Below are 11,880 nucleotides of genomic sequence, written 5' to 3'. Positions count from 1 at the left end.
TCAGGAGAGGGAGCTGAGCAGCCGTCTGTAGATGTAGCCCAGCTTCTCCCGCAGGGCCTGGAAGGTAGGTCTCTCCTCTGTGTTGCCATTCCAGCACTCCAGCATGATGCTGTAGATCTCTGGAGGGCAGGAGCTGGGCCGAGGAAGGCGGTAGCCCCTGGTGATTTGCCGCACAGTTTCTTGGTTTGTCATTCCTGCAAGGAAGGAGAAGATGCCCTGAAGGTGCACCTGCAGTGAGCCAAGATGTTGACTGGTCCTCTCTGCCATGAGGCTGGTAGAAGAGAGGATGTGGGACATCCTCCAGCTCATACCACCTTCCTGCCCCCAGCTCCTGTACCCACTCTGAAAGCACTGGAAATCTCTCTAAGCCATCCCCAAAGTGGACAATAACTTGCCCATGACGGAGGAGCTGTTTCCTCATCCCTTGTGGAAGGGACAGTGTAACAATTCATGACACATTGGTTTTTGGGGACCATGGGAAAGCTGCCCAGTGTGTGGATGGAGGGCACAGGATTGGGCTGACAGCCCTACCTTCATATGGGATCTGTCCATACGTGAAGACTTCATAGAGTAGAATCCCATAGGACCAGACGTCGGACTTGAGGGAGTAGGTGCGGTAATTGGCTGCCTCTGGGGCTGTCCACTTCACTGGGATTTTAGTGCTGCTGCTGGTGGAATAAATGTCATCCTGTAAAGCAATGGGAGATGGGACATGAGGGATGGGATGATCAACACAGACACTGCTTTTTGGGCTTTGCTGGGGCTGCAGGTTGGGAAAGGGGAACAGCAGGGAATGGCTGAAGCATGGGACAGGTTGGTGGCCTGGAGTGATGGGAGGGATCACAGCATCCCACTGACTGACCTTGAGGAGCCGGGCAAGCCCAAAATCGGCGATTTTGCAGGTGAGTTCCTCTCCCACCAGGATGTTTCTGGCTGCAAGATCCCGGTGGACAATGTGCTTCTCCTCCAGGTACCTCATCCCATCTGCCACTTGGCAGGCAATGTTGAGCAGGTGGGAGGTGCCCAGGGACTTCCCTTCAGGACCTGTTAATCCAGACAGTCCAAGTGTTGTGGGCAATGTACCAACATCTGTTTTGGTATTCTGGTTTGGAAGGAGACCCTGTGCCACCAACGTGGGACCAGGGGAATGTGCAAAACCTCAGACTGGAAGTCCTGCCTTAACTGGCCTGGTTGTACTGGGTGGGAAGTTCAGCACAGACACGTGCTCCTCAGGAATGGGACTGGGGTGAGCTATGAAGAGCTCCACATGCTGCAACAAGGACACAGATGTCCCTGGCTCATTCAAAGATAAAGTTGACCTTCTGCCATGCAAATCTCCCACCATGTCTCTCAACCTGTCCTACCTGTGAGCTCCAGCTCCTCCAGCACCAAATGCTGCTGGAGCCCCAACCAAAAACAAGGCCAGCATGGGTGGGAGGGGGTGTACCCAGTAGAAGAACAGGCTTGGTGGGAGCAGTTTGCTTTGCTTCCCTTCAAGACTGATTGCTGAGTCAGAAAAAGAAAGGCCAAGAAAAATAAACTGATGTCTGGGTGATGAGTGAACCGTGGCCTGTTATAAGCTCTGTACATGAACAAACCCATGGGAAGGTTTGGCTGTTTCACTCCTAATGAAGGCAGAGTTGCCTCAACATGGCAATGGAATTTCTGTGCACTGGTGGGAGCTGGCAGAACATGCGTGGGTGAAGGAGGGATGAAAGTGCCTACCAACATGCTTGGGGTCCCAGGGACTGCTATGAACCCAACCCACACAGACATCCAAAATCACACCAGATCATGTCTTAGGGTCACTCAAAACCATCTCCACCAGGAGCCCATGCATTGCTCTACATTGCCATTGATCTAAACAGGACTGAAATCAAGCTGAGGCTCTCTTAGGGTCCCCATTTGGATTCATAAGGCCATTCTGGAGCAGAGAAAGCATCCACAGAGCAGCAGTGCCCCAGGAGCCAGGGTGGTACTCACTGTTGAGGTAGCTGTGGAGGTTGCCTTTCCGCATGAGCTCAGTGATGATGTACACAGGCTCTTCCAGCGAGCAGACAGCATGCAGCTGGATCAGCTTCTCATGCCTCAGGCGCTTCAGGTTCTGAATCTCCTTGGTGAAGTCTTCTGCTTTCATGTCAGCTGGGGGAGGAAGTGAACACAGCCATTGTGAACTGCTTTCTCATGTGGATGTTGGTACCTCAGCATCTCCAACTGGGATGAGGACTTTTTCCTCCTCATGGCCCACCCTTCTCTCATAGTTCATGTTTGCATGCCCTGTGTCTCAGACCCACACAGCCAAGAGATGTTTTCCATAGGACTTTGGATCCCATTTTCAGGATCATAGTCCCATCAGGACATGGTGCATCACAAACCCATTTGACTTGACTTTGATTGGAGACGTTTTATAGAGATGCAGCCCAAGCTTGGGCATGCCCACAGAAATAGTCCAGTGGCTCCTTGCCAGGTTCTACCACAGTTTGCCTAATAAAATAGTCACAGTGACCAAGAGGATGAGGAAACAAAAGAGAGTGAATGATGTGGCAGTGAACAAAAGACACAGTTGGCCACTGTTAACATCTGATTCTCCACGTACCTTTTATGATCTTGATGGCCACTGGCACCGTGTTCCTCCACAGCCCTTCCCACACCTCTCCGAAGTAGCCCTCGCCCAGCTTCCTCCGCAGGGTGAACTCCCAGCGCGGGCGCTCCCAGCCGTCCCTCTCAGGGGGAGTCTGCCAAATGCACATGGCACATTTAGACCAGCTGGCCAGGCAGGACCCACTGGTGGAGCCTGAACCAGCTTTTAGTGCCCACAGAGGAGGGAGCAGGACATGATGCTCCACCATCTGTGTTCACAGGGGCTGCAGCCTGAGCATTGCTTTTTTTCTCTGTTAGATATTCACTGGGGAAGCAAAGCACATGTGGCAGTCTCTGCATGACTCCTCCTGGGAGGAGGAGCAAGTTGTGCAAGGGGGAGATGTGGAAGACTACATGAAATATCTGGAGTTCAAGTCATGATTTACTCCTCATCACACCTCAAAAGTAGCTTTTCTCCATTTCAACCAATAAATAAAAATAAGCAAATTACAATTGTTGCATATTATGTCTGATCTAGACTTCAGCTCATTAAACATTTCTTTTATCCCACACCTTTTAATTTCACTCTCGGATTATTCACGTGTTTAATTGTTATTTCTAAGTCATAATCAGTGGATGGAATTCTAATCAGGAAGTGAGTTGGCAATTTGGGATTAATACTGTAATTAGATTTATGAGTGCCAGACTAATTGGTATGAAAACTATATAAAAACAATGTGATCATCTTATACTCTAGGAACAAAAATGGGAAGAGCAGGTATTTCCAGAATCAGTATTGAAGGGATTTTCTAACAACTTGGTTTCTAGTCTTTGAGATGATATTTCAGAATAGCTTGTGCATTTTGGCTGGTCAAAACTATGTATAAACACTATGTTCAGCCTTAACATAACAGCTATACTAATGGTGTGCTTTAAATTTAGTTTTATAAAGCTCAAATCCCAAATGACTATACCAATTATTCCTATTTTCCCTAGTTTCTCCTTCCTCTTTTCCATGCTGGTCATCTCTGGGCCTGTGCCAGTGGTGTACGCACCGCGGGGCTGCAGGGCTGCAGCAGGGGGCTCTGGATGACCTTCCAGTGCTCGATGTAGAAGGCAAGGAGCTCCTCCATATCGGGGAAGGGATGTCCCTTCTGGATGTAGAGGCTGCCCCTGGGGCTCTTGCAGATTCGGAAGTGGCTGACCTTGGTGTGGTTGCGCACTGCAGGGAAGTCCAGGTTGGGGAAAACTCAACTCATGCAATCTCCCGCTCCTTCCCACCTCCCTGCTGACTTCACCCTCTCTCCAGACTCCTGGTCTTTTAATTATCCTAAAGCAGCACATCTTATCCCTGGAGTGTTACATCCTGCTCCCCACATCCCTTCTGCTCCCACCTCCTGGCTCAGAGGATTCCTAGCCATGGGTAGGCTACACTCCTTTGGACCACAGAGGGGATGCTTTACTGGCAGGGAGAATTCCCCATGGAAATGGACTGCTCAGAGAACAGTGGAACTGTTCAAGGTGGATAAACCAGCGGTGGCTGGGACTCCCACAGCCCAGGGACTGAGGATGGGATTCAAGGTTTGCCATGAATTTCTCAGGGTTCTTGTACATTGATAGGACCAGATTGTAATGGCATTGCTTGCTACAAATCCCCCTGAATTTGGATTTTGGTATGTGGGAGAAGCCCAGGCTTTGGTAATCTGGAGTGACAGCATATTTTTAAACAACCTTCTGATGACAAAAGCTGCTGGAATGAAATCCTGGGAGTTAGTGCCACGAAGCCATCATTAGGCTGTGGTGAGTTGTTTATGACTTTCATACCCCAGATGGGAGCCATGCACTTTCCTTTGTCCCAGTAATTCAGCAATCCATACCTGCTCTGTTAGCTTTCCCTGCGCTCTCAGAAAGCATCTGATTCACTACAACAAGGTGCTGAAAAGTGCTTTAAACCTATTCCCCTGTTTTTCACCCTGTGCTGCCCAAGCCAGAAGCTGCCCCTAAGGAACAGCCTGCTTCCTTCCCTGTGCTAATTTTCTCTGGATAATTGCCACAAAGTCACCTGAGAGAGAGTATTCGCCCTTGCTGCTCTCGCTGTCCCGAACGAGGAAGGAGCCGTGCTGGTTGGGAGGTGAGAGGAGGAGCTGCTCTGCTTCATTTCGGCTGATCTTGCTGAAGTACCAGCTAGGGGGGCAGAGCAGAGAGGTCAGTGCAGCACAAGGAGATGGTGCATGGATGGAGCTGCATCTGTTTCAGGGGATCCTGCACCTTTGGGGCCAGGGAGGGGGAGCAGCTCCTGGGATCCCACCTTTGCCTATTCCTGTAGCCACCAAGTGAGCAGCATGTTGTCCAGTCCATGTCTCAGAACCTGTAAATGTGGCTGCCTGCATCAAGGCTGCCTCATTGGTTCGGTTTGACAGGCACTTGCTGCAGTTTATTGCAGCTCACTGACTGCAAACCATTTCACAGAATCTGAGAACGGTTTGGGTTGGAAGGGACCTTAAAACTCATCTTACTCCACCCGTCCTGCCATGGGCAAGGGGCACCTTCCATGAGACCAGATTGCTCCAAGCTTCATCTGACCTGGCTTTGAACACTGCCAGGGATGGGACATTTTCTCCACAGGTGTCTGAACACCACTGTAACAAGGTGTCCAGGACTCAGCTCCATCCCAAACCCAGGAAGTTTACATTCATGGCTCAGTGCCACACATGAGCTTTGGTGCTGTGTGGAAGATACTCTGCTGGGGTTGTACCTGTGTCCTGCCATTGGGACAAGAGCTGCAGGCACAGGGTCACTTTGCAATTCTTGACCTGCAGCTCATGGACAGAACTGCCTCTGAGCCCATGAGCAAATGGCATCTCTGGGAATTGCCCTTTGCTGCTCCAGCCATGGCAGTGCTGGTTGGGAACCTCACAGCACCAAGCCAGAGGGGAGGACCAGCCAAACCCCTCTTCTGTGTCATATCACCGAGATTCATCACTGAATCCCCAGCAGGGAGAGGCAGGTTAGCTGACTGGGTCCCGACAGAGAGGGATGCACACGAGTGTGGGGAAGAGGCAGCTCCATCCAGCCTAATGCAGCCAGGACGTGAGAAGCTGAAGGTTTCGTCATTAGCTGGGATCGGCAGCGTCTGAGAAGCCATGCAGGAAATTATATGTGATGGGGTTACAGCAACTGAACAAATTACCACCCAGCTCCGACCTGAGGCTCCGCAGAGTCTGTGTGCTCTGGCTGCAAAGCCAAGTGTATTACTGCCATCCACCCTCCCACGCCACGGCATCCCCCTTGCCCCTGTCCTCGGGACAGGGCTGGGCACCAGCTGCTCATGGCTGGTGAACACACACGTGTATACAAACATACACACACACACTCTGCTGTAGCCTGTCCAACTATCCCGTGCCATGGGAGTAAAGCAGGGAGCTGACCCCACAGACCTTGCCAGTGTGGTCCCAGCACAGTCCAACTAGGCTGGATTTGCCTTTCTCAAAGTGCATGCAGGGAGGGTCTCTCCCATCCCACTGCCAGCTACTGGTGCCCCTGCACATCAGAGCCTATTCCCAGGTTTCCTCCAGTCCTCTCCTCTCCCCCTGCTCACACAGCACACAGCAAGCACAGAGGGGTCTTTAGGGTGATACGTCTGCCCCAGCCCTGATCTTCCCAGCACTCGGCATGACTCAGGGCCAGGTACAGAGGGAACAGCAGTGTCTTGGGGCATTTTGCTCGACGTGTCGGGACCAGGCTGCCTTGTGCAACGATGAGTCTGGGCTTTCCCCAGCTGACAGAGGGCTGAGACACCATCCTGAGCTCCGTGTCAGCTGGGACAGGCACCAACAGCAAGGGAGCCCCCAGCCCTGGATGAGCCTGGAGTCAGATGGCAGCAGCAGCAGCACTAGGACTTGTCCTTACAGAGCTCTGAGCTTCCTGGCAGGTACCAACCCAAACTGCTTCCTCCCATGCTCCTGAGCCCTTTGGAGCTCACAGGGTGCAGGTATAGGTTTCCGCAGCTCCCTCCCTCCCTGCTGCCTCCCCTTTAATGCAGGGTAAGAGGGAGAGCAGATAGAGAAAGCAAGAGCCTGTTTATTTGGCACCATAGCTGCACCCCTACAACTCAACAACATCACAACTCATCCCAGCCCTGAACCACTCCATTCTGTGCGAGGGCAATGCACCCGGGAAGGTGCACCAGCATCTCCACCCATCAGTGCATCCTGCAAATCTTGCTGGCTGTGCCAAATACCTTCAACCCACCACAGCACCTTCAGGGCATGGAAGGTCCACTAGGTCCCACCACCACTGATGGAAAAGCAGAGGATGAGGACCTTGTGCTCCCTGCAACTGAGAGGATGAGCACTGCCTTTCCCTGCACAGGGATGTGCTACCCTGGTCCAGCCTCCATCCCCCTGTGGATCCAGAGCATCAGGTACTTACGGGCGGTGAGTGGAGCTGCCCTGGCTGAGATTGGCCACGTACGCAGCAGGGACATAGCCCATGGCTGGCTCCCCCAGCAGCCGCCGGGCTAAGACATACTCCCCTTCTTCTCGGAGGACGCGCAGTTTGTCCCCTGCGCTGACGCTCAGTTCCTCGGCGCTCCGGGCTGTGAAAGCGTATAAAGCGATACAGAGAGAGGACTTGGGGATGAAGGAAATGGAGTTCGGCTCCGAGTGCAGCGAAACAGAATCAGAACCAAGATACCCCAGTGAGCAGCTCTCTGTCACGGCGCGGGGACGGAGCTTGTTCCAGAAGGATGTCAGGAAGTTCAGACGCTTCCGAACAAATTGCTCCATCCCTGATGATGCTGTGGATGAGGTGGGCTATGCCACCGAGCTTCGGGGGGCTGGAGGAAGAGGTGATCCCTGGTTCATGCTGCCAACCGCGCGGCTCATCCTGCCGCTCCCCGTCCCTCGTGCGCGTCTGGGTGCTCACCAGCCCTTCCCGCAGAACTTCCTATTTCTGAAAGTGAAACTGGTTGATCTGGTGAGACGAGTCTGCAGGCAGGATGAGACTGCAGGCAGGAGTCCCACGCTCAGACCCACGGGCACAGCTGGGAGATGGGCACAGCTGGAGCTGGGCTCGCCGCTCTCGAAGGAGGAGAACGGCTGTTGTTTTATTTAATCATTATTTTAAAGAGTGCTCTTTGCCTGTTACAGAGCATTATAAACACAGCTCTCTGTTCTTCAAGCAGCTCTTGTGACAAGTGGCTGACTCCAGCTAATAATCTTCATCTCACTTGTGTGGGAGGGTATTTTTTTTTCCATAGGACAATAATTGCATCAACAAATGTGTGAGAGTTAAAACAGAATTAAGGCAATAACCTTAGAAGACATTTGAAGTGCTTGGGTATTTCCTGAGTAGATATTGTGGGGTTTATAACATAAAATCCTTTCTCCTTTTGGTCTGCAGTGACCTCCCAGCATTACACTGCTAAAGCATTTGCCTCCTCCCACTAATTCCCTATCGCAGAGGATCTGTAGGGAATCCTTTTCCCAGATCCGCCAGGATCTGGTGCTCACTCATCCTCCATCAGAGGCAGAGATGGGTCCCCCTCAGCATCAGGAGGTCCTTGTCTGGATCAGCCCCAGGTGCTTATGTGACATCCAGAACTGAGCCCTGGTACTCAACCCCTGGCTCTGGCTGTGTCCCCCAGAACTGGTCACACTTGGGCACAGAGATGCTCCAATGCCCTATCAAACCTCAGCAACCACAGCCATCATCCAAGGGATGGAGATTCTCCCCCCTCACATCTTCCATATGCACTTTAAGCCAACTGAAGATCACTGCTCTGGTAAGAAATCCCAACTCCAGCCCCCCAGCCCCTGCCTGGACTTTGTCATTTAACAGTTACATCTAATTAGTGGGAGTTTTGTGCCTGGTAACTCCATTCCTGGCCTTAAGCCCATTATTTTTATCCTCCTCTGCTTGCAGTTGCTGTGAGTAGCTCATTTGGGGAGTGCAGTTGGGTTTTGAAAGAGGCTGCTTAAAAAGAAATGTGGAAAATTAATTACAGGGATCTGGGCTGCAGAGTGCAACCATATGGAGTATGAGGAACAAGTTGGACCCATCCCTGGGTCAGCAGCTCCAGACCTGCTGTGTCTTGCACCCTGAGTGTCCCATGATGGCCAAACAACCTGCAAAAGGATTTCAGTGTGTGGGTTTGGGGCTCAGATTTTTCCTCACCCTCTCTCAGGCAGAGATGCCCAGGGCAGAGGGCAGGAGTACACAGCATTGTACTCCAATTGTGCTCCAATGCCCTATGCATTGCTGCACAGATGGGAACTAGGAAAAAAGGGAGTTTTTAATAAAATACTCTGCTTCCTACTTACTAAAGTAGCACCTGAAAACATGGGTAAGTCCCCCAGATCTGTTCTCCTGCCCAGCTCACAGCCTCACCCCACAGTGCCACGCAGAGATGTCATTTCTCTGTGCATTTTTCCCACTTCAGCATGAGGAGGGGAATGGAGGATGGAGATAGAAGAGTTTGTAACCAAAGGGGAAGGGACATCTCCTCTGCTGTCCTGCTGGAACACTTGAGACAAGCCTGCTCCTCATGTCACACTCCATCAGGAGCAAAATGGGCTGTTTGGTTATGCATTGAGAGATGATCTGATTAGATCCAGCACAGTACATTTAAGCCTTAGTATTTTGAATAAGGACCTGGTAAACTTCTGATGTGCAGAAGGAGACTGGAGACTGATTTACCTTTATTGACCTTTGCCAGATTAGATTCTCTAGTGGTACAAGCGATAGACAAGTGCAGCTGATTTATCACACACAAGGCTTTGGATCTTGATTTGCACCTAAATGAAAGAGTACTTCAGAATGACAAACATCCCTGAGGACTAAATACTGCCTCTGAGCTGAACCTACCAGACATGCATAACACAGACTCATCCCTGCAAACCTCTGTCTGCACAGGACACACACACAGAACTCAGTCCCACACCAGGAAAGAGATGATAAATCATAACCTTTTTCTAGTATCTTTTTTTTTTATTTTCCTATTAAGTTCCAGGAGCATCCCTGCTGCTTTTGATCCCTTTTGGTACTATAAAACACCTAAAAAAATTAAAAATAAAATTTAAAAAAAAGCATGTTCATAGATGTTTCTGATCCTTGTGCTGTGGGAAGGAAGGTGGGAGGATGTAGGAAAAGTGAGAAAGATAAGGAAGGCACAGATGGATCAAGTATTTTCTCTTCAGTCCCTGTGACCAGCTTACAGGAGTATATTAAAAAACAATTTGTTCACAGATTTGGGGTTATAGATTTGGATACACAGGGACTTTAGTTCTAGCACCGCTAAAAAGCACCTCCAAAGAGCAACAAAACCAGAAGACCTGGGCAGTAGCACTGGCTGCACAGTCCTGGTTTGGTTGCAGAGCACCTGGGAGCCATAAACACAAACAACACTTTGCATTCACCCATGTGTCAAACACCACAGCGTGTCCTCCCAGCCTAATTGACAGAAACCAGCAGCTCCCCTTCACTAAGGAGAGCACCCATTACATCTAATTAGCTGAGGTTCTGTTCCAGGTCCTGCTACATTCACACTTAAAAGAAATCTTCCAGCAAAGAGGATTTTGTTGGGGGGGGGGAGGGGGGAAGAAAAGCATAAGTCCAATTAAACCCCTAAAGGGGCAGAAAGTTGGGGAATGCTGAGGAAAAGGTTTTTTAGCACATAGTGGAAGGTCACTCGTGGGGTCATGTAACCAAGGATGAGCCACTTGTCACCAATGGCTGGCAAAGCACAGTGGGTGATCACAGGTGGCCACGTGTGCTATGCCTGGAACCCCATCCTGAAGCACCCAACCATCTGGGAGACATCCCCAGGCCTTGGGTCACCTCCTCACTGCTGGCAGGGACTGCAGCCCAGCCCAAACCCAGGCTTGAGGTTCCTCTTGCTCTTTCTGATGACATCAGAGGATGGCTGGGACTTTGTGTTGTGGTTTTTTTCTGATTTCTCCAGATGTTTCCTGACACCACAGTGCATTTGAGAAAGGTTTTGCCTCTTAATGAATTGGTGCCCATGGGACATTTCAGACAAGAGGTGGTGAGTGATGACAGCAGGGACATTTCAGACAAGGGGTGGTGGGTGACAACAGCAGTGCGTGGGAAGAGAACAGCAGAACAGTGGCACTAAAGCAGCTTCAGTTAGTCTCCATTTCCTGGGGGCTGAGGAAGAAAGAGGCATCTTAGCAGACTGCTGGGCTGTCACCGCCGAGGGCAGAGCCCAGTCCTGGCAGGCTGACAAAGGGTCCAGGGACTGAGGGGCTCATAGGCAGTCAGTGCAGAGGGTTCAGTACAGTGGTCCTGGGGCAGGGAGGTGTGAGAGGAGGCAGAGCATCGTGGGACATCGTGGTGGCTTTCTGAGCCCTGTAGGAGTGGGTGAACTGGCTGGTGGAGAGCAGGAGTGCAGGTCACAGGGCACCTGAAATGGCACAAGACAGCAGAAAAGCTCTATGGGAGGCAGCTGGAGGCAAAGTGAGCTCTTTGTACAGTGCCTGGCAGGTCTGGGGCATGTGTAACCACAGCAGGAAAAGTCTTTAAACCCACAGTAATACTTTTCAGGGACCCTTTCTGTCAGGAACTGTCTGGCAGCAGCCAGAGACCCCAGGCTGGTAGGTGCTATAAGAAGATACTTTAAACATGAACCTCACAGCTGTGGTGCCCTGGCTTGGGCTGAGCAAACAGGATACTGGTGCCTTCAGAAGTGAGGAGCACAGTGACTCAGATGGTGAGGGGAAATCTCTGACAATATGTAAGCAAATGAGGGATTGCTCCATCTGCCCAGATGTCCTTGTTACCCACAGGAGGAACCAGTCCATCCACTCCATCACTGAGCTTTGTGATATCTCTCCCCACAAAGGTCCTTTGGAGGCTGTTGGATTTGGGGTTATGATATTAAGTGTTGTTAGAAGAAACCTACCCAGATTCCCAGGAGAATAGGCCTGAGAAACCTCACCCACTCCACCTGGTCCATCCTATACTTATGTCTTTCCCCATCTTTGCCAAACCAGTTCTTAAAAGACCTCCAGGAATGGATACACCACCACATCCCCAGACAACCCATTCCAGTGAGTCACTAATCATTACCAGCAGAAATGAGTGACTAACCTGCTGCATCTAAGACCTATTACCTCATGTCCCATTCATCACCACATTGCTCCATTCCTTCCTGCAACAGTCTCTTCTGCATGTGGACACTGCTGAGGTGTCCCACTACATGCTCAGCAACTCCACACAGATCCTATTGGACTCCAGCCCAGAACAAACACACTGACCTTACACAGAGAGGCAACATGG

General features: G+C 50.9%; 1 protein-coding gene across 1 annotated transcript; it reads right to left on the bottom strand.

The window, feature by feature from the left end:
• On the bottom strand, positions 1 to 7,367 carry LOC103801766 (tyrosine-protein kinase Srms-like). The gene is made up of 8 exons (XM_009074195.1): positions 7,012 to 7,367; positions 4,643 to 4,764; positions 3,636 to 3,802; positions 2,597 to 2,735; positions 1,984 to 2,142; positions 863 to 1,044; positions 532 to 688; positions 1 to 194 (listed from the first exon to the last, which is right to left on the bottom strand). Exons 1-8 carry the CDS (start codon positions 7,365 to 7,367, stop codon positions 1 to 3), a joined length of 1,476 nt encoding a protein of 491 aa, XP_009072443.1.
• Between the last annotated feature and the right edge of the window lie 4,513 nt (positions 7,368 to 11,880).

Source organism: Acanthisitta chloris, unplaced genomic scaffold (assembly GCF_000695815.1).
Source record: "Acanthisitta chloris isolate BGI_N310 unplaced genomic scaffold, ASM69581v1 scaffold35844, whole genome shotgun sequence".
Lineage (NCBI taxonomy): Eukaryota > Metazoa > Chordata > Aves > Passeriformes > Acanthisittidae > Acanthisitta > Acanthisitta chloris.
This window is presented reverse-complemented; position numbering and strand designations above follow the sequence as displayed.